A 24,599-nucleotide genomic window follows, 5' to 3' on the forward strand; every position below is an offset into this window, starting at 1 on the left:
TCAACCCAAAATTTCTAAATAGCACCCACTTACAGATCGAGTCCTGCATCTGCATTCAAGGGCTTCAGTAAACCATCTGGTTTCCAGAAGCACTGAGCTGCAGATATGATGGGAGATGATAGAAGCTATCTAAATCTGCAGATCATCACGCTGGATCACTAATCCTAGTTACTGAAGGCTTTTTTGCTTGAAAAGTCTTTCCTGAGTTAGTAAATAATAATGATCACATAGCTCCAAAAACAAAAGCTAGGATAGTCCTCATTCAGGTGGATGCATATGTGGGTTTATGGACATGCAGAACTGTTAATGATATACTATCTTTTTATCCAATTCTCCTCCTAGGATATTAGAATACTCTATTAAGCAGACTAAGTTAAACTTCTAGCTGTTGCTGATCTCAGCTCAAAAATATAATTAGATAGGTCTGCGTGATGATGTGATGGGCAGTTGCTGAGCTAACTTCGGTATGTTTCTCATGGTGTTTCTAAACATGCCACAGAAGTGTTAGTGAGCACAGGATAACTGGTAACATGAGCTGGGACAACAAGGTGTCTATTTCGTTGCTGCTTGACTAAGGACACATCAAACATTAGCTGGGTATCAGAAATGAGGAGAAAGATAACTGCTTTGAAACAGTTATAAATACTCTGCCTTCTAAAAGGGCTGTTCTCCTGTGCTTGAATGACACCTCATTGTCATTTTAAAGAAATACCAAATGGAAGAGGGTCTGAGAGTCTTACAGCACATCGCAGATGAGGCAGAATCTATCCAAAGCTATGGCCATCCAAGCAAGGTGCTGCCAGAATACATCTGTTGCCCATCAGCAGGGCCGATGCACTGCTCCGTAGCAGACATGGAATTTCATCGCATGATGTCCCTTGCTTCCCAGTGCTAGTCATGGCGCTCCTCATACTGGAGCTACAGCTGCTTTTTTTTTCCTTTTTCTTTTTTTTAGCTTGAAAAATATCTGGCATCTGGTCCCTGAAAAGGTTTCTGGAGCAGGTTTGGTGCAGCAGACAGCTGTAGCAGGTGACTCAACTGAACCACCTGAGAGAGTGGATGAAACTAGAAAGGACCCAGAAGGGATACAAATGAATAGAAAAGGAGGGAGAATTTCTGATAATGGTGCACAAACCCTTTTTAATTAGACTATCAGTGGCTCTTGTACACCTTTACAAACAAGTTTCTGGATGCAGAATGCCTATTGAAACACAGTAATTTTTTTTTTTTTTTTTTGACCCAGATCAGACCAAAAAGGCAAAAGGCCATATTCTGCACCTTGTCTTTGCAATTCCCGTTGCCACATGTATACCCTGGAGAGCAAATCTATAACTTTGTGGAAGCATTAACACCTTTTTGGGGAGTTTTATGTTCAGATCTCTTTCTTCCTGCACACATCACATATTCTTACCCCCTACAGAACAGGGCATGAAAGGTTTCTGGGAAACTGGGCTTTGCCTTTTCACAAAAGGAGGACAGACGTGCCCTGAAGTCCTCCTACATGATACCAAATGCTGTGCATTCAACAGACCTGCTGGTTAATGATCTTGCCCATAAGTAATGTTTTAACCATAGAGTAGCTTTTGTTTGCTTCAAAAGCCACAAAGCCAAAGAGGAAGCGTAGGAGAACGTGGGCAGGACGGTGGCCAGGAGCCTCATGACCTCATCTTTTTCCGCCACACGGGGATTGGTGGCTGTGCCTGGGACAGGGTTTAAATTCCCCGAGGTTGGAGATGTCAGGCAGTCAGGGGATGAGGGGAGAAAGCCAGAGCTGCTAGGAGCCAACTGGCTGGAGCTACTGCTGGGATCACTAAGAGCACTCTTGTCGCAGCTGACTCCTCCAGCACCAGAAAAGGTAATTTTTTGCTTTTTTACCTGACATGTGCCATTCTGTCTGCAGCTTTAGTCAACGAAGCATTGGGCAGGAGATCTTTGAAAACTGTTTCACTGGACAGGGATGTTTGATGTTTCTCTGTGGAAAAAGGTGTGCTTTTATAGGAGCAAGGTTGCTTTAGCGATGTAAGGTATTATACATAATCATAATTTTAAACTTGTGTGCTGATAGATGTCGGGAGGACGTTACTGAAACCCTGCCACTGAATCAAGTGCTGGAAACTCAAAGATGGTACTTGAAAAAGGAAGCTTCCTCCCTCGTGTAACCACTGCCTGACAGCGTCCCTGTTTCTCCTGGCAGGCTTGCAGTTTGTGCTGCACACTACTGAATGGATGGGACACACACCCTTCTCTGTGTAACTCTTGAAATTGCAATACCTCTAATAGAGTGTCCTGTCTCAGGGCCAGCCTTACTAATGTATTTTAAATGTGCCCTTAGTAGCCTTTCTTTCCTGCAATGATTTCCTAAAGTTTTAAATGCCTCTTGTTCATCAGTAAATCAGTTTAATTTCTCAGGGATGTTCCTTATCCTGGGAATTGGTCTGTCAGCACCAAAGTTTACTGTAGCTCAGCACTCTCCCAATTTTAGCAGGAATCACTCATTTATTAAATAGCTAAAACTGCAATGTGAGCAGCTATTTCACTTCATCTCTTGCTTGGAAACACAGGTTATTCTGTTCAAGCTTCTGGAGGGGGAAGTAAAGGTCTATCAATAAAAGCAGTTTATGTTCATTACTTACAGTGACTCCAGTTAATAACCCTGAAAACTAGTTTTAAAATAACTGAAAAGAGGACCTAAGCTGAGTTTCTCTTGTCCTGTCTCTTCTGACAAAATGATGTTAAATGAAAGAAGATAAACTAAAGCTGATCTTTATAGCAGTTTGTTTTTCACAAAGCTTTTCTTTTGCCAGTGCAAGTCAGTAGATGACAGAAGGAGTCTGCTCGCCTTCTCAGTGTGGCTACTCTCACCACTGCTCAGCACTTCTCAGCACCTGGTTTTAAAATTCTTGTAGCTTTTGAGTTGCTAAGTCATTACAAAACCAGCTGGGTGTGGGGTGATGATGGAGGACAGAGGAAAAAGATTGGCATGGGCAGGTTGAATCCTTAGCGGAGAGCTGGTCTCGGCACACTGAAGTACACCAGGAGAAAGAAAAAGCCTATGGCATTTTTGTGGTATTTTACCGTGTTGACTCACTGTTCCAAAATATTTTCTAGGTAAAACATCACAATGAAGGTGGCAGTTCTGTGTTTATGCCTTATCAGCATCACCGCTGCATGGCCAGTGAGTAAATCACAAATGCATATCAGCAATCACTTGTGTATTTTCTTTGCATTTCTAGCACGAAATTAATACTGGCAAATGCTTTTTCTCTTTTCTCCCTTCAAGGTGAATAAATCCAAGCAGCATGCCATTTCTGCCAGCTCCGAAGAAAAATACGTAAGCTTCTTTTGTCTTTCTATTCATTTTCTTTAATAAATCCTTTTTGATTTTTTTTTCTCTAATACACATTGTCTGATACTTGTTTTATGATTGTAGCTGCTTGCAGAACATGTCCTCACCTGGCTGTTATGAGCCAGTTTCTCAGGTAGCCAAAGCAGAGAGCCACTGACATCAGTAGACTTTTGCCATGTTAGGCGTCCTGGTTGTGGACTTTCGTTAGTTTTATCTCCGGACTAGCACTGGAAACCTTTTTTCTAAATGAAAAATGTGTAAGCTGTCAGTTAAAAAGAGAAAAGGATTGTAGGATGGCACAACTACTATAACCTACATTCATTAGTGTGGATCAGATGACAATATTTGGTGTTGGAAGAGCACTTTAATCCAATTCCCATGATTTTTTGGAGTGGTGTGAGTGAACTGTATTAGTCTTGTATATAGCTATTTGATTTATACTCCATCACCAGCTACTACACATGTAAAATCAATTCTTTGCTCTGAGAATCAGCTACTGCATTTAGTTTAGAGTCTTCATGATGTGGGAGATAAATCACTCTTGGGAAAAAGACCTGAGAATTAACAGAAACAATGGTCGTTAGATATAAGTCCAAACTTCACTCAACAAAAACGAGCTGGGGAACTGATCTGAAATTCCCTGGGCTCTGCCAGTGCGAGAGGCACATCTTCTGTATGAGATTGTTTGGGTATAATGTTCATCTGGGATCACGGCTTGTTCTGAGTCCTCTTCCTACTGCAATGAATTGCTGAGGACACATGCTGTACAAAAGGAGTATGTATTGCAGATGCCACATCTGCCTGAAAACGGAGGTCGTAATGCAGGCAGCTTTGCCTGCTCCTGTATGCTCCTTTGTGTATTAAACCCCCCCCCCACTTTTTGTTTTCTCTTGAAGGACCCCAGGGGCCATCACTCACACAGATATCACCACCATCACGTGAAATCTCAGTCTTGGGAGAGTCTGCAGCACCCACAGAATGACCTGGCATCACCTCAGCAGGTATGGGCAACTAACTGGAAGAGAAAGCAGAGCATCTTTCAATGCCAAGATTTGCAAGTTAGGATTAAGTGCTTAAAGAATAGTCAACGTGCCGATCAGCTCTACTGTATATGCCTTTGTGTGCTAATAGTGAGTTTTATCCTGTTTTCAGACTCTTTACTCTTCAGAAGAAAGCATGGATGTCCCAGTACAACCGGTAAGTGTTTTGAACAGCAAAATGTCAATTGAGTGCTGCAGGGCAGCCAGTGTGTAGCAGCACTCATTCTCCTCAATCAAATGTGGTTCTTGTGGTAACATCTCTCCCTAAATAAAACAAAGCTTCAGGCAGGGTGAGGCGAATTCAGAGCAATTTGTGCATGTAACTCCTCAACAGTGCATAAGCCCTGGGTAAGCAGGACAGATACCAGCCTGCACATCTCATATATATGTTCATTTGCCTGATGCATAATAAATGTTTTCCAGCACTTTCCTGATGTGTCAAGCAAGAGCCATGAAGATGTGGATGATGACGACGACGATGATAATGATTCCAATGACACGGATGAATCCGATGAGGTTGTCACAAGTTTTCCCACAGACATTCCAGTAACTGTACCCTTCCCTACTTTCCCTTTCACCCGGGGAGACAACGCCGGCAGAGGCGACAGTGTGGCCTACAGGGTGAGAGCAAAAGCCACAGTGGTGAAGTCTAGCAAACTCCGCAAAGCTCCAAAAAAGGTAAATAGTGCTGAGCAGTGGTACCCAGGTTTTTGGAAAAGAGTAGTGAACTTGAAAATGGACATGTTATTTTATGGGAGTCAGTTTTGAAAAGGATTGGTGAGGGGACAGTAGGCATAAGTGAAGGAATGTATTTCCTTTCTCTGGATACCCCAAATCAGGGTTTATTGATGGCTGTCGATGTGTAGGCAGGAGTGTAGCCTGTTGCTGCAAGCTATGCAATACTGCAATTTGCCCTGTCATGATGTACTTGCACACATGAAATCTGAGGCCAGGATCAAACCTGAGTTTCTTGTAATGTGAAAGGTTCGTGTAACTCAATAAAAGACCACAGTGGCTCCAGGCAGAGATGTATCATGCAGGCTTTGAGTGTCCCCACAGCCTATGCAGCTTGCTTTGGTGCAGTACAGCAGCACTTGTTGACAGATCAGTTCCCCAGGAGTGACAGCGGCTCTTTCTTGTTTTGCTCTCTAACACAGCTCATTGTGTATGATGCCACCGAGGAGGATGAGAGTGCCCTGGATGCAGACAGCCAGCAACTGAGGCCCTCCCGGGAGGATCCTGCTGCCCGCCACTCCCTGGGGAAGCATGCCATCAGTGGGGAATGGGCTGACAAGAGCCACAGGCAGGACAGCAGTGAGCTGGACAGCAAGCAGCGTGACCGGAGCATGGAAAATGACAGCCGGCAGAAATTTGATAGCCATGAGGTGGAAGGAGATGATAGCAAGGCTGGTGTCAGAGGGGATAGCCACCAGAGCATGGAAAGCAGGGAGAGCCAGGTCCACGTTTCAGCTGAGATCCCCGACGATAAGAGCAATCAAACGTTGGAGAGTGCCGAGGATGCTCAAGATCATCACAGCATTGAAAATAACGAAGTCACCCTTTAAAGGGAGACAAACGTAACATTGCCCTTCTTTTTCAATTCCTACCTAAGGGGAGGGAGGAGTAGTGTCATTTCGGGTAACTGTTTGTAAATGTAGAGCGCATGGTGACTTTTCAGGTTTGGGGCATCTTCTTTACCCAGTGGCCTCCCCTCGGCCGCCAGCAGTGCCAGCCCTTCGCACTGCACGTCGCGCCGGCCTCGCAGGATGCAGTCAGCAGAGGCACGGGGAAGCGAGATGAATGCTGTTGGACGTACCGAGTGAGCGTTACCTCTCTGCCATGCTGCTCTCCGTACTGCCAGCCTGTATTTTGCTGTAACTGGATTTAAATAAAAACACAAAACCCTGTACGTGTGGGCTGCATTACTGTTTGCTGGGCTGGGGCAGGGAGGAGCTTTCTGGCTGCGTGAGGAGCTTTAATACCTCTCCTTCTTAAAATTATGTGAAATAGCTGTTCTCCCACAATTTATTAAGTGGATAAAACCCCTCCGCGGGGCCTCCTTCTGCCTTTACCGAAGGTGAGCCGCGAGCTGGCCTGAAATACCCGGCGCCGGCCCCTGCGCCGCTACCACAGAGACGCCCCGGGGCTTCCCGCCTCACGGCTCCGCTCGGGGCTTCAAGCCTTGCGGGAGGGGGGGGCGGGAAGGAGGCAAGCGCCCCAGCGGCCGCGCCCCTCTCTAAGGGCACGGGGAAGGAGGGAGGCCCCGGCCGCCGCTCCCGCTGGGAGGCAGGGCAACTACATCTCCCTCCGTGCCCCGGGCTTTCCGGGCCGGCGCCGGGGGGCGGGGAAGGGGCGGAGGCGGCGGCGCCCCGCCCCGGGCGGCGGCGGCGGCGGCGGCGGCGGCGGCGGCGGCGGCGGCGGCGGCGGCGGCGGGCTGATGGCGGGCCGTGGGGGCTGCCGGCGCGGGCGGGAGCAGCTGGAGCTGGAGCGGCTGGGCGAGGCGGCGCGGGCCGGCTCCTGCCCGCCGTCGCCGCCGCTCTCCGCCTGCTCGCGGCAGGCCTGGAGCCGGGACAACCCGGGCTTCGAGCCCGAGGAGGAGGGGGCGGCGGCGGCGGCGGCGGCAGGGCCGGTGCTGGAGATGGACGTGGAGTGGGGCAGCCCCGCGGCCGGCGCTTCGTCGTCGTTGGGCAGCGGCGCGGCGGGTCAGGGCGGCGGCGGCGGGGGCGGGCGGCGGCAGCGGCGGCCCCCGCGGGGCGCGGCGGGGCGGAGGTGCCGAGCCGCCACCAGGTGCAGCCCGACGGCGCCGCACCCCACCGCGCGGCCTGGGCCAAGCGCCTGGCGCGGCGACTGCGAGGTGAGAGCCCCTGCCCCCCCTCCCCTCCCCTCCCCTGCCCTGGCCCCTCCTGCCGGAGCGGGGCTCCGAGTCTAGCTCGGCTCCTGTAGCTCGGCTGCCTTTTCCTGCAGACTGTCGCCGAGAGGAACGTTTATGAGTTGTTCGTAGTCCCTTTTGCCTGTTCTTCCACCCACCCCTTTGCTACCTGTCCTCTTTTTCCTCTACCCGTGTTCTTTTCCCATCTCCCGTCTGTCCATCCGTGCTTGCCCCTGTCTGTGTCCCTACCTCTTCATGCACATCCGTATTCTGATCTCTGTCCTGGTTATGCCCCCCCAGCACACACAATGCACGCACACCTCTCTCCTTCCTTTCCTCTGGAGCATAGAGCTCTCTGCCCCCCAGGTCTTAGTCCTGGCTGCTTTCAGTGTAAGAGACTCTCCAGAGTAGTTTTTGGATACATGTGGCTTTTCTGACCCAACACCAGGTCTTTGGAGAGTTGGAGCAGAATACTTGTCTTTCTTTTTCAGCATCCTCTGTCCTATAAAAGAGGTGGTTAGGATGGCATATGTGCTTAGAGTGGGGTTGTTGGGAGGGTGTTTTATTCATTTTTGCTTCTCTGCAATATTGTGCCATGCCTTGGAGCTGCCCTCGATCGTTGAGAGCTGCCTGTTGATACATAGCTGGTGACCAGGGACATAGTTTGAAGCATAAGTGGGAGCACATCAAATGAGCATTTGGAGGGTTGTTCTGCGCTTACTGCATTAACTCTGTGCTGAGCTGGCCCTGTACAGGGTTGATTTGACACAGCAGAGAAAACGGTGGATGGGGAGTTCTTTGGATTCAAGGTTGTGAGAGCACATGTGAGAACCCCCCCCCTTCCTTTTCAGAGAAGCTTAAAATGTCAGCATCAAATCGTGAGGATTTTAAACATAAGATTTGTTTAAGTGTCAGACAAAATCTTTGTAAAGCTGCAGGAAAAGTAAACCATATTTAGAAAATAAGGTTTCTTCTAAAATGTGAATTTTCTGAAGTAGTAGTACTGTTACTGGCTGGCACAGCATCAGCAGAGGTGTCAAAATGAACTTGATTTTAAGCAGGGACTTGTAAATTAGGCTATTGTATGTCCTGTATGTCTTCACTTTGATTTTCATGTGCATTCAAAAATGATTTGCTATAATGATTTCTCTGACTTCAGCTGTCTTGCACCAAAATAAATCCTTCTTGATCATTGCAGTGTTTTACTTGGATGCAAGTCAGACTTGCAGAGATTATGGAATAGAGCATGTTTTCTTTTCAGCAGATTTTATTGGGAGAGTGTTCAATGAACTAAGTCACTTCATAACAAGAGACCAGAATGGCCAGGAAAAAATATCAATGATAATTAAGTGTTATGCATGAACTGGCACTGCTCTGTTTGGAGTCTTCAGTGGTGTGTTTAGTTTAGTCTGTCACTGAGATACGTAAATGCCTAGGAAAGGAGCTCCTTCACGTGGAGAAAGTGAAGTCCTTTTATAAATATTCCTGTCTAAGTAGACTGTTCAGATGTTCCCTTCGTACCAGTTGTTGCCAAGAAGGAACCTCCTGTATATACTTTTAACTGTGGTGAAAAATAGTGGTGTTTGAACATGAGGTGAGTGTGAGAGTGACTTCGTAATGACCTGGCATAAGTTGCTACTGTTTCATCTCCGTCATGGTTTCTGCAGTAATACTCAAAACAAATTATTCACACTAGGACCGATTTTGGTGCTGGTTTCTGAGCCATTTTGAACCTGGAGGCAGAGCTTAATAACATGTGATTTGTATAAGGTCAGAGTATTCGCAGATCGAAAGAAGGTCCATCAGACAGACTTTCCCCTCCCCCGCCTGCTGAGATATCATTCTAACAAAGGCTTGGTAAAATGCTTTGTTGAATCATCTATAGTTCATCTGCATCTACAGCTTAGGGTTGGTTTTGGGTGGAGGAAGGTTGCTTATTTTTAGTATGCTTTTTTCTAGCAGTTTTTTTTTGTTTTTAAGCCTAGATATGTATTTTCACCTTGTTCAGCTGAGCAAGCAGCAGAACCAAGAGGAATTAGCTTTTGGTGAAGCTGTCTGCTGTGCTGGGCAGAATGAGTGCAGCTGAGCCTTCCACAGCATCAGGCAGATGTTGCCAGAGAAGGTATTCTGGCTCTGCTCTGATAGATAGATCCCTTGCCTGTCCTCCTGCCTAAAAGCAATGTATCTTGGGCTCGAATAACCAGTTTGGGAGCTGATGCACGTCTGTAGCTTGAACTTTTAATTTCTGCTTTCTGGCTGAAAGATGAGGACCACCTTTGACGTGGTAACTTTATGCATCCTTTCGACTGGTGTGGTTCTCTTTACACTACTGGGTGTGAGCCTGTTAATCAAGTGTGCGCTGTGTGCAATCAAGTATTAATATGCTGTATTAATCAAGTGTGCAATGGTGCAAAGTTACACGTTCTTGCAGTGCAAGAAAACAAAAAGAAATATTTTCAATAATGGCTGTGGACCAAGCTGCCTCTTGCTGTTTGAGACGGTCAGTATACACTGGTAGTATTCTATTTTTAGCTGTAAAATGAAAAGACTTTGTTTCATGTTCTAGGAATGTTCGGAGTGGATTTATCCCTGTGGTTACTATCCACAGTTTCTGTTGATTTCTGACCTGTGTACATTTTGTGTTCATAGGCAAGTGTAGCTAAAGTTACTGTAGTAGGCAGGTCCTTTTCTGGCTCTTTCATGAGAAAGTTGCTATTAATTCATAGGCACAATAAATGGCTAGGTGTGACTTCCGTGCTGTGGAGGTACTGCAGGGTGCTGTACTTCCCTGCTGCATAGGTAGCTAACCTTCTCTGAAGAATGTGATTGCTGCAGGCTACACAGCGAAAGGGCTGATTTCAAGCCTGAAATTAATAAAAGGCACTTGAAGGATAACTGAGGTTTTAATACTAGAAAGACCACTTGGTAGTTCTTTTGACATTTCATGGATAACCGTGAGGATCTTTGAAGATTGGAAAATGGGCACACTCGGTACTCAGTTTTATTTCAAGATGACTAGAGGAAAGTTAGCATAGATTTATTTAATGCAATTCCATTTCACTAGACAGAATTCAACAAGAGGGATTAATCCTTTGGATATCAAAAGTGATAGTGTTACCATGGCTAAACAAGTTGCCACTCATCAACTGAAGGATATTGAATAACAGCTTACACTTTTCTTGCTGTCAGTTGTGAAGTAAAAATGCAGAGAGGATTTAAGGTAATGGGATTTTGGTAATTGCAACTATTGGGGAGACTGTAACAGGAGTTACTATGTGAGTAGAAAGTCAGCTACTTCGGACTGTCTGTATTTTATGTTCTTTTCTTTGTGGATTCTTTTCAGGTTCTAATGTGAGTCTCTGTGAAGTAGCTTTAGTCCCTCTAGTTTTTCAGATCTCTTCAGCAAACATCCCAGATGCTGAGAGGAGAGGAGACTATTCAACTCTGTTAAGGAGAAAGTAATCAAAATTTTGATGGGTAAGAGCAAAGTCCATTTCCAGAGCCAGGCTGGAAAGGTAATCTGCCCCTCAGAGCTATACTTGGTCACCCAGTGCTACTGTGTCTTCATGCGTGTCTCCTAAGGAGCATACGTGGGGCATTTCTTGAAAGGTTTTCTTAGTTATTGTTAAATGGAAGTATCAAATACCATTTCCAGTCACTCATTAATTTTTACTTTCAGGAAGAATGCATCATGACATTTTTACTGAGTTGAACTAGTACAGGCTCCGATTGTACCTTAGTAAGGAATGTGAACTAAGGATTGTGAGACTGTGTTTTGTTGTTGTTTTAGGACAAAGCATCTTTGCTTGAGGGTCACTTTCCTCCCCCAGCCCCGTTCTTTCCCCAGCATCTGAATTTCTATGTAGGCAGATTAGTTAGTGATATGTTTCTTGGCTTGAGCACTTTCAGAACTTCAGACTTTTACATAAATCTGAATTACTCTATATGCATTCTGTACCTTATAAACTTGGCTTTATGACTAGGTAGGTATATGTGTATATGTAAGTACATATACATTTATATATATTACGTGTATATATATATGTATATAACACTTTATATATGTGTAAACAGAAAGATTTTAATTTCCTGTATTACCTAACAAGCTAGACTTTTTATTGTAAGATGAAATTTCATCTATTTTTTTTATTTGCATTTGATCATTATTTTTTGACAACTCTTCCGAGTTCGTATACTCTTTGGGTAAGCTGTTTGGGCTACAGAATGAATATGAGAGAATTGTTAGTTGCAGATTTTGATAAATGAAAGAGTACATAGATTCTGTCAAAAAGTTGATGAATAGCAAATTTGTATAAGGAATGAACTGAAAATGATTAATCGAGGCTAGAAATGAAATGTTTTTGGTGCTTGCAGTAGATGTCAACTTAAATCCAGCACTGCTTACTGCCACTATTCTTGATGCATCTAAAACAGTATTCTAATAAGGCAAGAAGGGGAATAATGTATGTATCTTCTAAAAATGTGGCAACTAATGAAAGCTTCAAGCTCACTGACAGGCAAATCCAGAGTTCATTTAACACAAGATCATTGTATGATCTCTGGTGCTGGTTTGTTTGTTTTGTTTTTTTTTCTTCACGTGTAGCTTTCTGTTCTTTGATTGACTCCTAACAATATTCTAATACGACAGAATTTGAGCTTGCAAGCTTTCTGCTCGCCACATTTCTTATTGGTGAGTAATGTGCTGACAGCCGGGACGCGGCTCTCTCGCCAGCTTAGCTCACTGGCTGTTCCAGCCTTTTCTTCCTCTCTTCCGTAATGTTTTCCTGCCTTTATTATGAGGGTTGCTAGTGCAACATAGTGCTGTGTTAGAGGCTGAATTTGTTCTTTATTATTAGTGGCTCTGTAAATGTTCTTGGTTTTGTGTTTCTGTCTTCAAGAATGACCTAATGGTGAGGATTTGGCATTCTGTGTAGTAAAGTTACAGTCTTTATCTGTAAATTTTCAGACTTAGCCTTAAAGAACAGCTTTGAAAAACCTCTCTTGTTTTGGGGGCTGACACTAGTGAAGGTTGTAAGTTACTAATTAAGGAGTGTGAACAGCAATTGGTGTTTGCTGTGCCTATGCAAGAGAAGTTTCCTGGTTGACTTTGTGGTTAGGTCACAACTTAAAAATACGGTAGCTGAAAGACTTCTAAAAACATCTAACATATTTTTTTCTGAATACACCTCGTATTTGCAGGTAGAGGGAAGAGCTTCCTTATTCCCATCTCTTTGTTAGCAAATGAAGTTCTGCAGCAGGCAGATTAGCCCTTTGTCCGTCTTAGTCTTACAGCAGTGGTTGCAAAGCAACTGAACTCTTGCTTCATTGTCAGCTTTATGTGTTTTGGCTATCCCTTTTTGCTGTTCCATTTGACTTCAAATTACTGTGGTATGTTTGAAGGATCCAAGATTTTTTCCTGGGGAGTTTGAGGTTACTTCATTTCCATCTACTGAGAACGTAAATGTTTTAAAAGGTTGGCCGTTTAAAATACCTGAAAAGGAAAAGGGTGGAAGTTTGGTGCGCTTCTGCAAGGGTGAATTTTTATTTTTATATGCTTCCTCTCCCACCACAAACTAAGGTCAAATCGCCTTGCTTTATTTAGGCTTAAATGAAGAGAAGTTCCTTGAAGGTAGCAGTTCTGGTCTGAGCATCAGCAGCTGTTCCCAGCTTTTTTTCTGTTTTGTACTAGGCACAGGAAATAAGTATGGTGATTACTAACTGCTTTCTGTTCTCAGATGGTTGTTTGTTTTAGAGACTCCAGTTAAATCCTTTTGCTTTTCTGTTACCCTTTTGGAAGGAATCACCAAAGTTCAATAACTTCTCTTACACTGTCTTCTTGAGAATGTCAAGTATAATATGAAGCTAGTAACAGGCGGAAATAGTTCAGCTAATGCAGTTGCCCAATTTGACAGCTAGACAGCGGTTGCTCATTTAGGCCGCTACTAATGTTTCAGTGATAACTCTCTGTTGTGTAGGGAAAGAAGTCAAGTAGAAATACTCACCAAGATCCCTGCTGTGTCTCTGTTGGACATGCCTTGCCTGTTTGGGAGAGGAATGTTACGATTTGTTTTCTTTAAAAATACGTTTGACTGACGTATCCTCCTTTCAGGTAGAAAGTTAGTTTAAGACTACTAATAAAGGTTCAATACTGAACGTGCATTTTCATTCATCTAACAATGCTTTTCATATTTAAAAAAAAAAAAAACCACAAAACACTGCACTTCATTTCTTGAAGGATGGCTATCTGTGTGTGTCTTTGTGTACTTGTATCTGTTTTCATACCATGTGGGTTTAAGTGACAGCACTTCTCGCAAATCTTCAGCAGATTCTGTTAGAGTTCTGCTGAGCTGTTACTAAATTATTATGGTATCTCATGAATAGGTAATACGCCTTGGGCCCCATTCAGCCTACGGAAGAAGTTGTTCTTGCTTGAACTTAGATCAGTTTAAAATCCATAGAAGAACCTGCAGCAGACATGACATAGGTTAAACTTTCAAAACAACTTGACTTATGTCATTTGTGTATCTAGTGTCAGACATCTGTGTACATTATTATATATGTTTTCCTTTTAAGGTCTGTGGGGGACAAGACTCATGGAAGAAAGCAACACCAGCAGAGAGCGATATCTGAAAAGTGTTTTACGGGAGTTGGTTACATACACGATTTTCCTTGTGGTCTTATGTGTCCGTAAGTATCGTTCAGCACTAACGCATCCAGTTCTGTACTATCTGCTTGCTATCTGTGATTCCAGAATGAAGGTTGTTTCAGTGATGTAGGAGAAGAATTAATGGGCAGGTGTGTAGGTAAATATTTGGAATTAAATCTTTCTCTTGTTTCTGTGCATGGATTGTTGCTTGAGATGGAAAATACTGCAACTTTCTGTGCCTTAACAAGTTTTGAACCTTTAAGCAGAATGATAATATTCTTTGTTTTTGGGAGCATTTTTTTAACATAGTATCACATTGCAGTGTAATGCTTCTGCTATGCATTTGAAATCACTGAACAGAACTGTTAAATGTGAAGAGTAGGAGTTAGTCATCTAGGACAAAAAAATTGAATGAAATCACCGAGTTTCAAATTTATCACCAAGCTTATGTGCAGATCATTCTAAGAGTAAAAGTTCGTGATAGTAGCTGGAAAGGCAGAGATAATGCTAGCTACTTAGAAATATCTGATAATCTGTGTTTGCATGATGCTGGGCGTTTTAAACGCATCTGCAGCCTATATGTACTCAAGTGTGTATGAATCACAGCTGGAGACTTCCATGATTTAAGTGTGTCATTTGTTTTGTTGTCTATGAAGTAGACATATGTATCATATGAAGTATCGTAACACTGTAGAATGCAGAACAGAGTAACATTCAACCTACTCTTTTTTTTTATTATTATTTTATTATTTATTTATTTTATTTGGCTTTTAAGTAGGTGACTGCTTTGAGGTAGGTGCTCTAGAATCAACACTGAAGATAATATTAGCAGATTCTACTAAATACAGATGTAGTACAGAAGTGAGGAGCTTGATGGATGTCCAGCATCATACACAGCAATATTCCTGGACCCAAGTGGAGTTTAAGAAAGCAGCCCGAACTGAGTTTGCTGTTCTTTTCTCAGGGTGAAGAACCTTAGTGATGCTGGAGCACAGATAGTACAGGATGTTTATCACAGGCCTCACACAGCACCGTGAACGGTTGTGGCTGGTATAATGTAATGGTTCTGAGAGCGGTCTTCTTTTCTGGCCTTGGGAACTTGAAACCCTTATACAGTTCTATTTCAAGATTTCTAGGGTTTTTTCAGTTAATAGTCAAAACAAGGCATGTTCATATATTTGCATAAAATTTAGCAAGACAATGCAAAATAGAACTTACTATGGAGTTGTGAAATAGATATTTTATTTGGTTACTAGGGAGAAAAACAACAAAATCTGTATGCATTAAGTTAGTGTATCTTTGAAAAGCCAGTATGTTTCAGGCCAGTATGTTTCAGGCGTCCAGATTTCAGTGTGGGCAGTTCTGTTGTAAAAGCCTGAAATGTCAGTGACACTTAAGTTGTCGTTTATGATCAGTTGTAATAGAACAAGACGATGTTTTTATTTTTTGTGAGAGAGAATCTTGGAGTGAAAAAGAAAATGCAAAACTATGTTGGTGGACTGGCTCTGAGAGCAAGTCTGCCTTGCTTGTCTGGAGAAGAATTACTAAAAAAGCCCCAAAACCCCAAACTTTATAACATTGACACAACTGTTTTGGTGTTGTACTGCAAGCATGGTTATATACTAAATATCATGTTTTTTTTCCTTCCTGAGTCCTTTAGGAATGCTTAGTGCAGGTTTATGGACAAAGTAGTGCAAGACTGCTTGTGGCTGGTATGCTGTACCACCAGGAGACGTGTAGCAGTGAGGGACCTGAATCAAAATAAAGTGAAATTGGTTTCAGAGGGAAAAGTTTGACTGCAGGCTGTTAACAATTTGTTTTGCTACAGAAAAAGACTTTTTGGTAACAGAATAAAGGAAAAGTATAGTGTGTTAAATATCTACAGATATTGATAACTCATTAGTATTTTTTTAAGTACTATCCTTTTTAATTTTACCGGTAAGCAATAACTATGGGACAGACTGGTCTGTGGCTTGGCATGCCTTAGGAGAGAGCTTTTCAGTCCAGGCTGAATGCTATGGACGTTTCCTGTACTCCTGTATTTTTAAGAGTACGTATTTAGAGAGAATTCAGGTATTGCGGAGTCATGTGGTACATTCCATGTGCCACAGAAGTCTATTAAAAATAGTTCTTGTTCTCCGGTTGCTAAAGAAAATGCATTTTCTTCCCTGTGATAAAATATTTTTATAAAATTGTCAAAACTGGTGGAGATTGTTCAGTGTAGACTTAATCTTTCAGGCTCCTCTGAGTTTTGGCCATAAAATGTTTTTAAGTATTTGTAGGCAGTAACAGTATCAGTGCCAGAGACTGTTCTTTCAAGCCGTCTTGGCTTTGTACGTCATTTTATAATTTATGCTCTGTGGTCCTCAGCCAAATGCTTAGCCCAGTGTGAGGAAAAGAAGTAACACGCAGTCATTTATTTTCTGTGGGGAGATTCTCTTAGAAGCACTGCACGTCTTGGGTGGAGTTTCGTTGTCTAACGATACGTGGCTAATGTCATTCACAGTGCCCTGCGATATCCTGGTTGACCGTCATTATCTGCTCAAGCAGGGCATAGTTCTCCTGAGGTCTTGTGCCATCCGTGCCAGCTCTCTATGGATGCCTTGGATAGCACAAGTCACCTAAAAAGGCACTAGCTGCCTCTCTTCAGGCTGCTGAATCATGCCTTTGTTTTTCTTGAAGTTAGCTTTTGTAGAAGCATTAATAATAGAATGAGGTGTGGGAAGGAGAACTGAGTATTTTAAACTAATTGATCAGTCTATTCTTCACTGCTTTTTGTATTTTAATCACAGTTGATAGATAAACGCTGCTTGGTGTAGGTTTTGTTTTGTTCGGAAGCTTAAACTTTTCAGTGCAAAATCTATACAAATACAACCTGATATATTCAAAACAAAACAAGCAAAGTACTCTTCCCCCCTTCTTTTTTTTTTTTTCTTTTTTTCTCTTCTTTTTCCCCCACCCCTTTACCTCTCACTCCTTACCAAATCTTTTGCAGTGACTTATGGGACAGTGAGTTCCAGTATGTACTATTACACAAGGGTTATGTCACAGCTCTTCCTGGAAACACCTGTATCAAAAATGGAGAAAACTGATTTCAAAACTTTGTCCACAATGGATGACTTCTGGAAGGTAATCTAAAAACAATTTTTTATATCTCTGTTGCTGTGATTTGCTTGTCCTCTCATGGCCTGTAAATTTAACCTGCAGGATCTTTTTTCTAATGCGGTAGGGGTTGTGCATGAAGATCTATGTGCACAATGTCAAAGCTATGGAACAGAGTAGGCCTTTAATATGTGAAAGTTAAAACCCAGGTAATGCTAGTGGGGCAGGGTAGGGCAAGGTTGTGCAATGTCTTTGGAGGACAGGTAACAGTAAGGCCTTATGTCAGAAGAATGATCAGCCCCGATTCTAACACATCCATGGAATGACGATCTGTAAAAACAGTGCTGGCAACATGCAAACTAAAATTCTGTCTTCCTCCCCAGTTCACAGAAGGCCCTTTGTTGGATGGTCTTTACTGGGAGATGTGGTACAACAACAAAACCATGGCAGAAAACAAAAGCTTCATTTATTATGAGAACCTGCTCCTAGGGGTGCCTCGCATTCGGCAGCTGAAAGTGAGAAATGGTTCGTGCTCAATACCTGAAGATTTAAAGGATGAAATCAAAGACTGCTATGATGTCTATTCTGTAGCTAATGAAGATACTGCTCCTTTTGGACTTCGAAATGGAACAGCGTACGTAGTATTCCTATAGGCACATACTTTTTTTTTTTTTTTTCTGACCTGGGTTATGCTGAATTACACAATAAGTCATTTGGCAGAGGCAACTCTGTGTTTGCTGTATGTTCTGTCTGTAAAGCCAGGTAAATCCAGAGCAGCTGCCAGTTCTGCTCGTGGAGAAATCTTGCCGAACTTGGAGGGGACTGTGCTCTTGATCCACTTGAGTTTAGGTGCTGTCATTGTGCCATTGGTAGCTGTTATGTATGGGAGAGATGCTGTGGTGTGAGTGCAGTGCTGCAACTGATAAGCACCTGTTCTGTAATTCCAGATTGTATTACTGCAGTGGGTTTCACTGAGTTGTCTTCCCTGGCTAAAAATGGGAATAGCACTGCCTCTCTAGGAGGATGATGTGTGAGTTGAACTGTAAAACATTTTGGAGGTGGAATGTAACTATGTAAATGCCAATTTTCTTTCTTTCCCTGAGGACAGAAGTTCTGTGTGAGTGGATTGATGTGTTCTCTTTTCACAATTAATATACTTGTGACCCATCTTTCTATCTTAATTTTGTTGTGTTAGTCAAAGGAACTTTGTGAGCTCTTTCTCCAGGGTACATCAAAACTTTCTACAAGTACCTCTTAAATGAAAGCAGCTTTAAGTAACTGATACGTTTTTTTGGTCAGGTTTTGTTGGTGTCTGTTTTGTTAATTGTAAGTTGAAAGTGGAAAGACTAATATGCTTTGTTTCACTTACTTCTGAACTAGTTGGACGTACACCAGTGAGAAGGATTTGAATGGGAGCAGCCACTGGGGCTTGATTGCCACGTACAGTGGGGCTGGTTATTACCAAGACCTCTCAAGGACCAGAGAAGTGACAGCTGTGCAGATTGCTAGCCTTAAGAAGAACCTGTGGCTGGACAGAGGAACCAGAGCAGCTTTCATCGATTTCTCCGTCTACAATGCAAACATCAACCTATTCTGCGTTGTCAGGTATAAACAGAACCACAACAGTGTTCAAATTGCACAGTGTGGGTTGTAGACTTGGCATTTTCTTGTGACTGCTTTGTTTTGAGGACATGGGTAAGCGTATGTTTTGTATAAAGGAGACAGACAACTGCAGTGGCATGCCTCCCTCTCTAAGAAGTGGGACTCCACATGTTGGCTAAGCTCACCAACTGGAGGCAGTTCTGACTTTCCTGATGCCGCAATGGCTTGGGTGCAGTTTGCAGGCGACTTCTCTAGTGAGTTGGCTTATTAAAGACGTGGATATACGACATCAGTCTTTAGTTTAGACAGCATGAAACAGATGCAAATGAAGACAGGTCTTTCTGTCTCTGTGTTTTCTCACTGTTTCTGAAATGCTTTGGGTTTTACTTCAAATGGAGTGTGGTCAGGTTTAAACCTCTTCTGTGTACTGTCTTCTCTGAATCATATGGGGGCTTTTGCCTGTTTCCATTATTAAATAATTATGTAAATAAACCCATGTATCTTTTAGTGCTTTTCATCAACGCTGTGTAAATGAAATTTCTTTTACTTTGCCTTTTTTTAAATGCAGGTTATTAGTGGAGTTTCCAGCGACTGGAGGCCTTGTTACATCTTGGCAGTTTCAGCCAGTGAGGCTGATGCACTACATCTCCACTTTTGATTTTTTCCTGGCAGCCTGTGAAATGGCATTTTGTCTTTTTGTTCTTTATTATATGGTGGAAGAGATCTTAGAAATTCACATTCATAGACTGCACTATTTCAGAAGTCTCTGGAATTGCCTTGATGTCCTTATCATTGTGGTAAGTAATCTTTATAATAAGGGTAAAATTGCTTTCTGAAATGCACTTTGTGGGAGACGTTAACGACTCAGTATTCCTATTGTGAGTTTAAGGGATAGGGCCATCGGGAAGGATACTTACAGACTATTGGGCTATTTAGTCTGAGTAAGACAATTTTAGTCTGTGTTTGTAATGTTGGTGTGTTTTGCAAACTTGCTTGTTCTGTCTTTAATGGTTTCAACCTTCGTGTCCTGGTGAAAAGTTAGAGTATTTGTCCAGTATGCTTTTTCACAGTTTTTGTCTATAAAGGCACAGCCATTATTGGAGGTAAGAAACTCGCCCTCATTTCTCTTCTACATATCTGATACAGACTATTGCAGTGCCTTTCAAGTAAGAAAATCATCTGCTTTAAAGTAGTGATTTGCATTTGGAGGAAAGGGACTGGGATTTGAATATGTTTGCAAAGATCCACAAAGAGATTTAATGTGGTATTAAAATACTCACCAGCTAACACCAAGTTTGAAGAAGGGTCTCAAAATTATAGAGTGGTAGCAGCTGTGAGGGCTGCTTTCTTAGTTAAGTGGACAGTGTTGCACATCAGTAATCTTGGTGTAGCAGAAAATCTGAGTTTTGAATTTAAAGCTACATAATATAATTCTCTCTGGACTTACATCAAGCTGTGCTTACCAGAAGTATACAAAGCCAGCAGTGCTGAAACAGTTCCAGTCCCACGCTTGTTTTGTGTCTTCAAGCTTGGATGAATCAAAGGTTTAAGTCTTGAAGTTAGTATCTGTAATCTAGAGAAATTATACTTGCATCACAGCGTTTTGTAAATGAAGGACCATTTAGGAGGATGTTTACGTGAACTGTGTGCCCTTTGTTATACTTAACGGTGGGGGTGGGAATATGATGCTTTGCTGTTGCAGTCAGTGAAGTGTATTCAGGTGTGAGTGTAAAATTTAGTTCACACAAAGGGCCAAAATTCTATGTTTATACGTTGTTTGAGGGACATTGTTTAAATTTAGGATTATGTATGACTCTGTATACATGGTGAAGTGTTCACTTACGCTAGTAAAAAGCATGTTTGCAGAGGTCAAAGCAAGAACCTTACCTGTATGGTAAAACTACAGCTTCTCTGCTGTTGCTTGTTCTGGGCAATACTGGTCAGTCTGTACTCCGGAGATACTCTAGTACCTTTTTGGCTACTGCTGTCTTTCTGCTCTTTACTGTTTTTCACCTTTGTCTTTTTGAGTTGTCATCTTTCTTTCCTTTTATTTCCTTCTCTGTGACAGCTTCATTTTTCTGAGCCCGCTAGGCTTCACTGTCATCTTGTTCTTCAACTGTGGAAAGGAAGAGATTTCTGAATCTTCTTATTCCCGGGCTATTTGTCTGTAGTCTAGGACTATAAAGGTTTTGTTGTGAAATGGATTTCCTGATATGTCCAGAAATTCTAGTTTGGATCCTATCTCAAACCGCAGCCACCGGGCTGTTAAATTACTCCTGAGTGAAAGCTGGTGAAACCTGGCCCTCTCCAGCCCCCGCAACTGCTTGGCCCTAAGCACTAATGTGATCAGTGACCCGTGGGGTTGACCCTAAAGGACTGCGAGAAGCTTGTATCAGTGATTTCCGCCCCCCCCCCCCCCCCCCCCCCCCCCCCCCCCCCCCCCCCCCCCCCCGGCTCTGTGCAATCCCTAGCTGTTACTTTCCTGTTTGAAACTTTAGCTTTGTAGTCAGGACACCTTGAAAACAATAGATTTGCTTTTACTTAAAGCTCACATTATGGTAATGCTATAAATAACATGAAGTTCCTCATATCTTAACTTTGTCTGACGTATGTGGCTAAAACAAGTTGTTTTAAAACCCTAATCACCTTTCATAAATTTGTATGTTTCTTTTGTACTCAGCTCTCTGTGGTAGCTATAGGAATTAGCATCTATAGAACATCAACTGTTGATATGCTCCTGAAGAAGCTGCTGGAAGATCAGAACTCGTTCCCCAATTTTGAACCTTTGGCATATTGGCAAATGCAATTCAACAACATTGCTGCAGTCACTGTGTTTTTTGTCTGGATTAAGGTAACTCCAAGACACACATCCTTATTCTAACATTAGAATGTAAGCAGTATTCCGAGTTTCATGTGATATATTATTTGCAGTTTACTTGTGTTTCTCCTAAAATTGGTCATGCGAGAAGGTCAGAGCACAGGGGTAACTTCTTGCAGATTAAAAGCAAGGTTGTAATTTGCCACAGGTTTAGTCAGCCCTTGTTTAAGTCTAGAAGATGTAGTCAGTGCTAGTGCTTTGTCACAGCAGACACGTAAAGAAGTGTTTTTATTATTCCTGAATTGCTAAGTCAGTAATTCTTACTGTGTACTGCTTTTTCCTATGTGCCTATTTTATCTATTCAAAACTTCTGAATTGCTAGAAGGGTTGGTAAAGCTAATCCAATTCATTTGAAAACTAGATATATTACTTTAGTTAAACTTAATTCCTCTGTTTTACTGCCTCCTTTCTGGTGATACTTCTTTTCACATCCATACTAATTTTCCTGTCTGTACGTATAAAGTTGTATAAGGTTTATCAAGCAAGTTAGCTAATCTCTTACTGTTTTATAAGACAAAGTTGCATCTAATTTTTTGCATCATGGTTTAAGAAATAAAGCCATAGAATCATAGAATGGTTTGGGTTGAAAGGGACCTTAAAGATCATCTAGTTCCAACCCCCCTGCCGTGGGCAGGGACACCTTCCACTAGGCCAGGTTGCTCAAAGCCCCATCCAGCCTGGCCTTGAACACTTCCAGGGATGGGGCATCCACAACCTCTCTGGGCAAACTGTTCCAGTGCCTCACCACCCTCTCAGTGAAGAACTTCTTCCTTACATCTAATCTAAGTCTACCCTCTTTCAGTTTAAAGCCATTACCCCTTGTCCTATCACTACATGCCCTTGTAAAAAGTCCCTCTCCAGCTTTCCTGTAGGCCCCCTTTAGGTACTGGGAGGCTGCTATAAGGTCTCCCCAGAGCCTTCTCTTCTCCAGGCTGAACAACCCCAAGTGTCTCAGCCTGTCTTCATAGGAGAGGTGCTCCAGCCCCCTGATCATGTTTGTGGCCCTCCTCTGGATTCATCCTGACAGGTCCATGTCCTTCTTATGCTGGGGGCCCCAGAGCTGAACACAGCTCATTATAAGAAATAATGGTAAACTGCAGAGTAACAGAATAATGCAGGTTGGAGGGAACCTTGGCAAGTCTCTAGTCCAACCACCTGCTCAGAGCAAAGTCAGCTGTGAGATCTTATTTTCTCGCATTTTACTACTTCATAACTAACATCTTTGTTGAAGACAAATAAATAGGCTTTTGGAAGCATTTTGGTGACACTGCCCTGAAGCCAGGGTGCTAAATAGAGGAGTGAAAAAACCAAACAAACAAAACCCACACCCAAACAAGAAGTTGGCATTCTCACAGAATTTTCTTCACATTTCAAGCCTCAGTGTTTTTAGGAAGTGATGTATTTCTAAATGTAAATTAACTGACTTTGTCTCCAGTCAAATTCAGTAAGACATCTCATGTGTAAAAGGCTGGAGAGCGATTGTGTAAAGAAATTATTGTCTTCCATGTCTTTACAGTTGTTTTTTCTCTTTTAACAGCTTTTCAAATTTATTAACTTCAACAGAACAATGAGTCAGTTATCCACTACCATGTCTCGCTGCGTCAAAGATGTCATTGGCTTTGCTATTATGTTCTTTATTATTTTCTTAGCATATGCTCAGTTGGCCTATCTTGTCTTTGGCACTCAAATCGATGACTTCAGCACTTTCCAGGACTGCATGTAAGTACAAGAATAAAAAATGCAAAGAATTTCTCAGCACATTGGTAAATGGATTTGGTTGCCTCATCAGAGACCAAACAAATCCTATGACATCCATCTAAACAGATAAGCTGTAGACATATCACTGTTGATGTAGCTCAGTAGCAAATGCATTTTTTGATAACATTTTTAGTTCAAAAACTGTCTTTGCTGTGAGATTAAAAATATGCTATAGTTAGATCAGTGAGCTAAAAATGGCAGGTTTTGCTTGGTGGAAGTGAAATGTTTTTTATAACAGTTGGTCACGTTCCTAGACAAAGCAGTAACTCTGTCTTCAGCAATTGAATGATTATATCCTTACTTATGTTTGTAATGCGTACTGAAATGTTGTATGCATAATAAAGCTGTGTTCCTGATAGTCTGTGTAGTTGGTTGACTGACAAACAGAGTCCATCTTAGCCAACTAGTAAATTTTTAAGTTTAAGAATCTCCTTAAGAATCCAGGAGAGATAGGACTTAATATAGGGTTGTTAATCAGTTCTTCCTTTATTGATGTGGTACAACATAACCTGATTCTAACTGAGGTAATTGCCAGGTTGTTCAGTTATCGATTTTCCCCCTGCCCCCTTACATTGGGGCAGTGTTGCAAGAAGTGTCTTGTAGAGAAGGGGAGGAACTTGAAATATGCCGATGGTGCTGTACAGTGCCAAGCCTCTTCCAGCCTTGGCGCTATACAGACAGCTTTCGAGGGAGAGGGTTGGGATTGTATGTGTGCAAGAGGCAGAAGGGGGATAGGAGAGGGACGGGAGTGGGTCTTAAAGCTTCACAAGGGTAATCATTGGTTTGCTCTGCTTCCTGTTGCCCCCATTATCAGGTCTGACTGAAAGCCAGAAGTAACCACCCTAGTTTTGTTCTGTGTGGCATCTGACTGCGAGTTTGGTTATGCCTAGAGATGGGCTTGAGGAATTGACTATTGCAGTGCCTGATAAAGTATTACAGTAGTGCAGACCTTTCTGCTGCCCATCAGTCAGACTGTTAGAGTAAAATAGTTTGTGAATTCTTGCACAGCTCCAAAAGTGTTGTGGTTTTTTTTTTTTTTTCAACTCCTGGATGTGTTTTGTTTTTTAAGATTTACTCAGTTCCGCATCATTTTGGGAGACTTCAACTTCACAGAGGTTGAAGAAGCTAATCGAATTTTGGGACCAATTTATTTCACTACATTTGTGTTCTTTATGTTCTTCATTCTTTTGGTATGTACACCTTTGTTTATGCGGGGTGGGTACGTGGCCAGTTTTGCATCTCTTGTTCTTTGATTCCTACTGCTACTTGGGGCTTTTTTTGATAATGGTGAGTGTGCAGTCCATGTAGGGGCCTGACTGTTACATGGCCAGTCACTACACTCTTTCATTTTTTTTTCT

The 24,599-nt window shown here is 42.5% G+C and overlaps 2 protein-coding genes across 2 annotated transcripts in view; both read left to right on the plus strand.

Moving 5' to 3' along the window:
- The first annotated feature begins 1,798 nt into the window (after positions 1-1,798).
- On the plus strand, positions 1,799-6,285 carry SPP1 (secreted phosphoprotein 1). Its single transcript, XM_050896269.1, has 7 exons — positions 1,799-1,855; positions 3,109-3,175; positions 3,281-3,331; positions 4,243-4,347; positions 4,499-4,543; positions 4,810-5,064; positions 5,544-6,285. The coding sequence occupies exons 2-7, from the start codon at positions 3,122-3,124 to the stop codon at positions 5,949-5,951; spliced, it is 918 nt and encodes a 305-aa protein (XP_050752226.1). The 5' UTR covers positions 1,799-1,855; positions 3,109-3,121; the 3' UTR covers positions 5,952-6,285.
- Positions 6,286-6,823: 538 nt separating this feature from the next.
- The window catches only part of PKD2 (polycystin 2, transient receptor potential cation channel), a 28,320-nt gene continuing 10,544 nt past the window's right edge, over positions 6,824-24,599 (plus strand). Inside the window, 10 exon segments of the mRNA XM_050896122.1 lie at positions 6,824-7,124; positions 7,127-7,240; positions 13,829-13,942; positions 16,897-17,030; positions 17,387-17,637; positions 18,384-18,608; positions 19,174-19,402; positions 21,286-21,456; positions 23,021-23,202; positions 24,311-24,431. Of these exon segments, the coding sequence (XP_050752079.1) occupies positions 6,824-7,124; positions 7,127-7,240; positions 13,829-13,942; positions 16,897-17,030; positions 17,387-17,637; positions 18,384-18,608; positions 19,174-19,402; positions 21,286-21,456; positions 23,021-23,202; positions 24,311-24,431 (1,842 nt within the window).

Source organism: Gymnogyps californianus, chromosome 4 (assembly GCF_018139145.2).
Source record: "Gymnogyps californianus isolate 813 chromosome 4, ASM1813914v2, whole genome shotgun sequence".
NCBI lineage: Eukaryota > Metazoa > Chordata > Aves > Accipitriformes > Cathartidae > Gymnogyps > Gymnogyps californianus.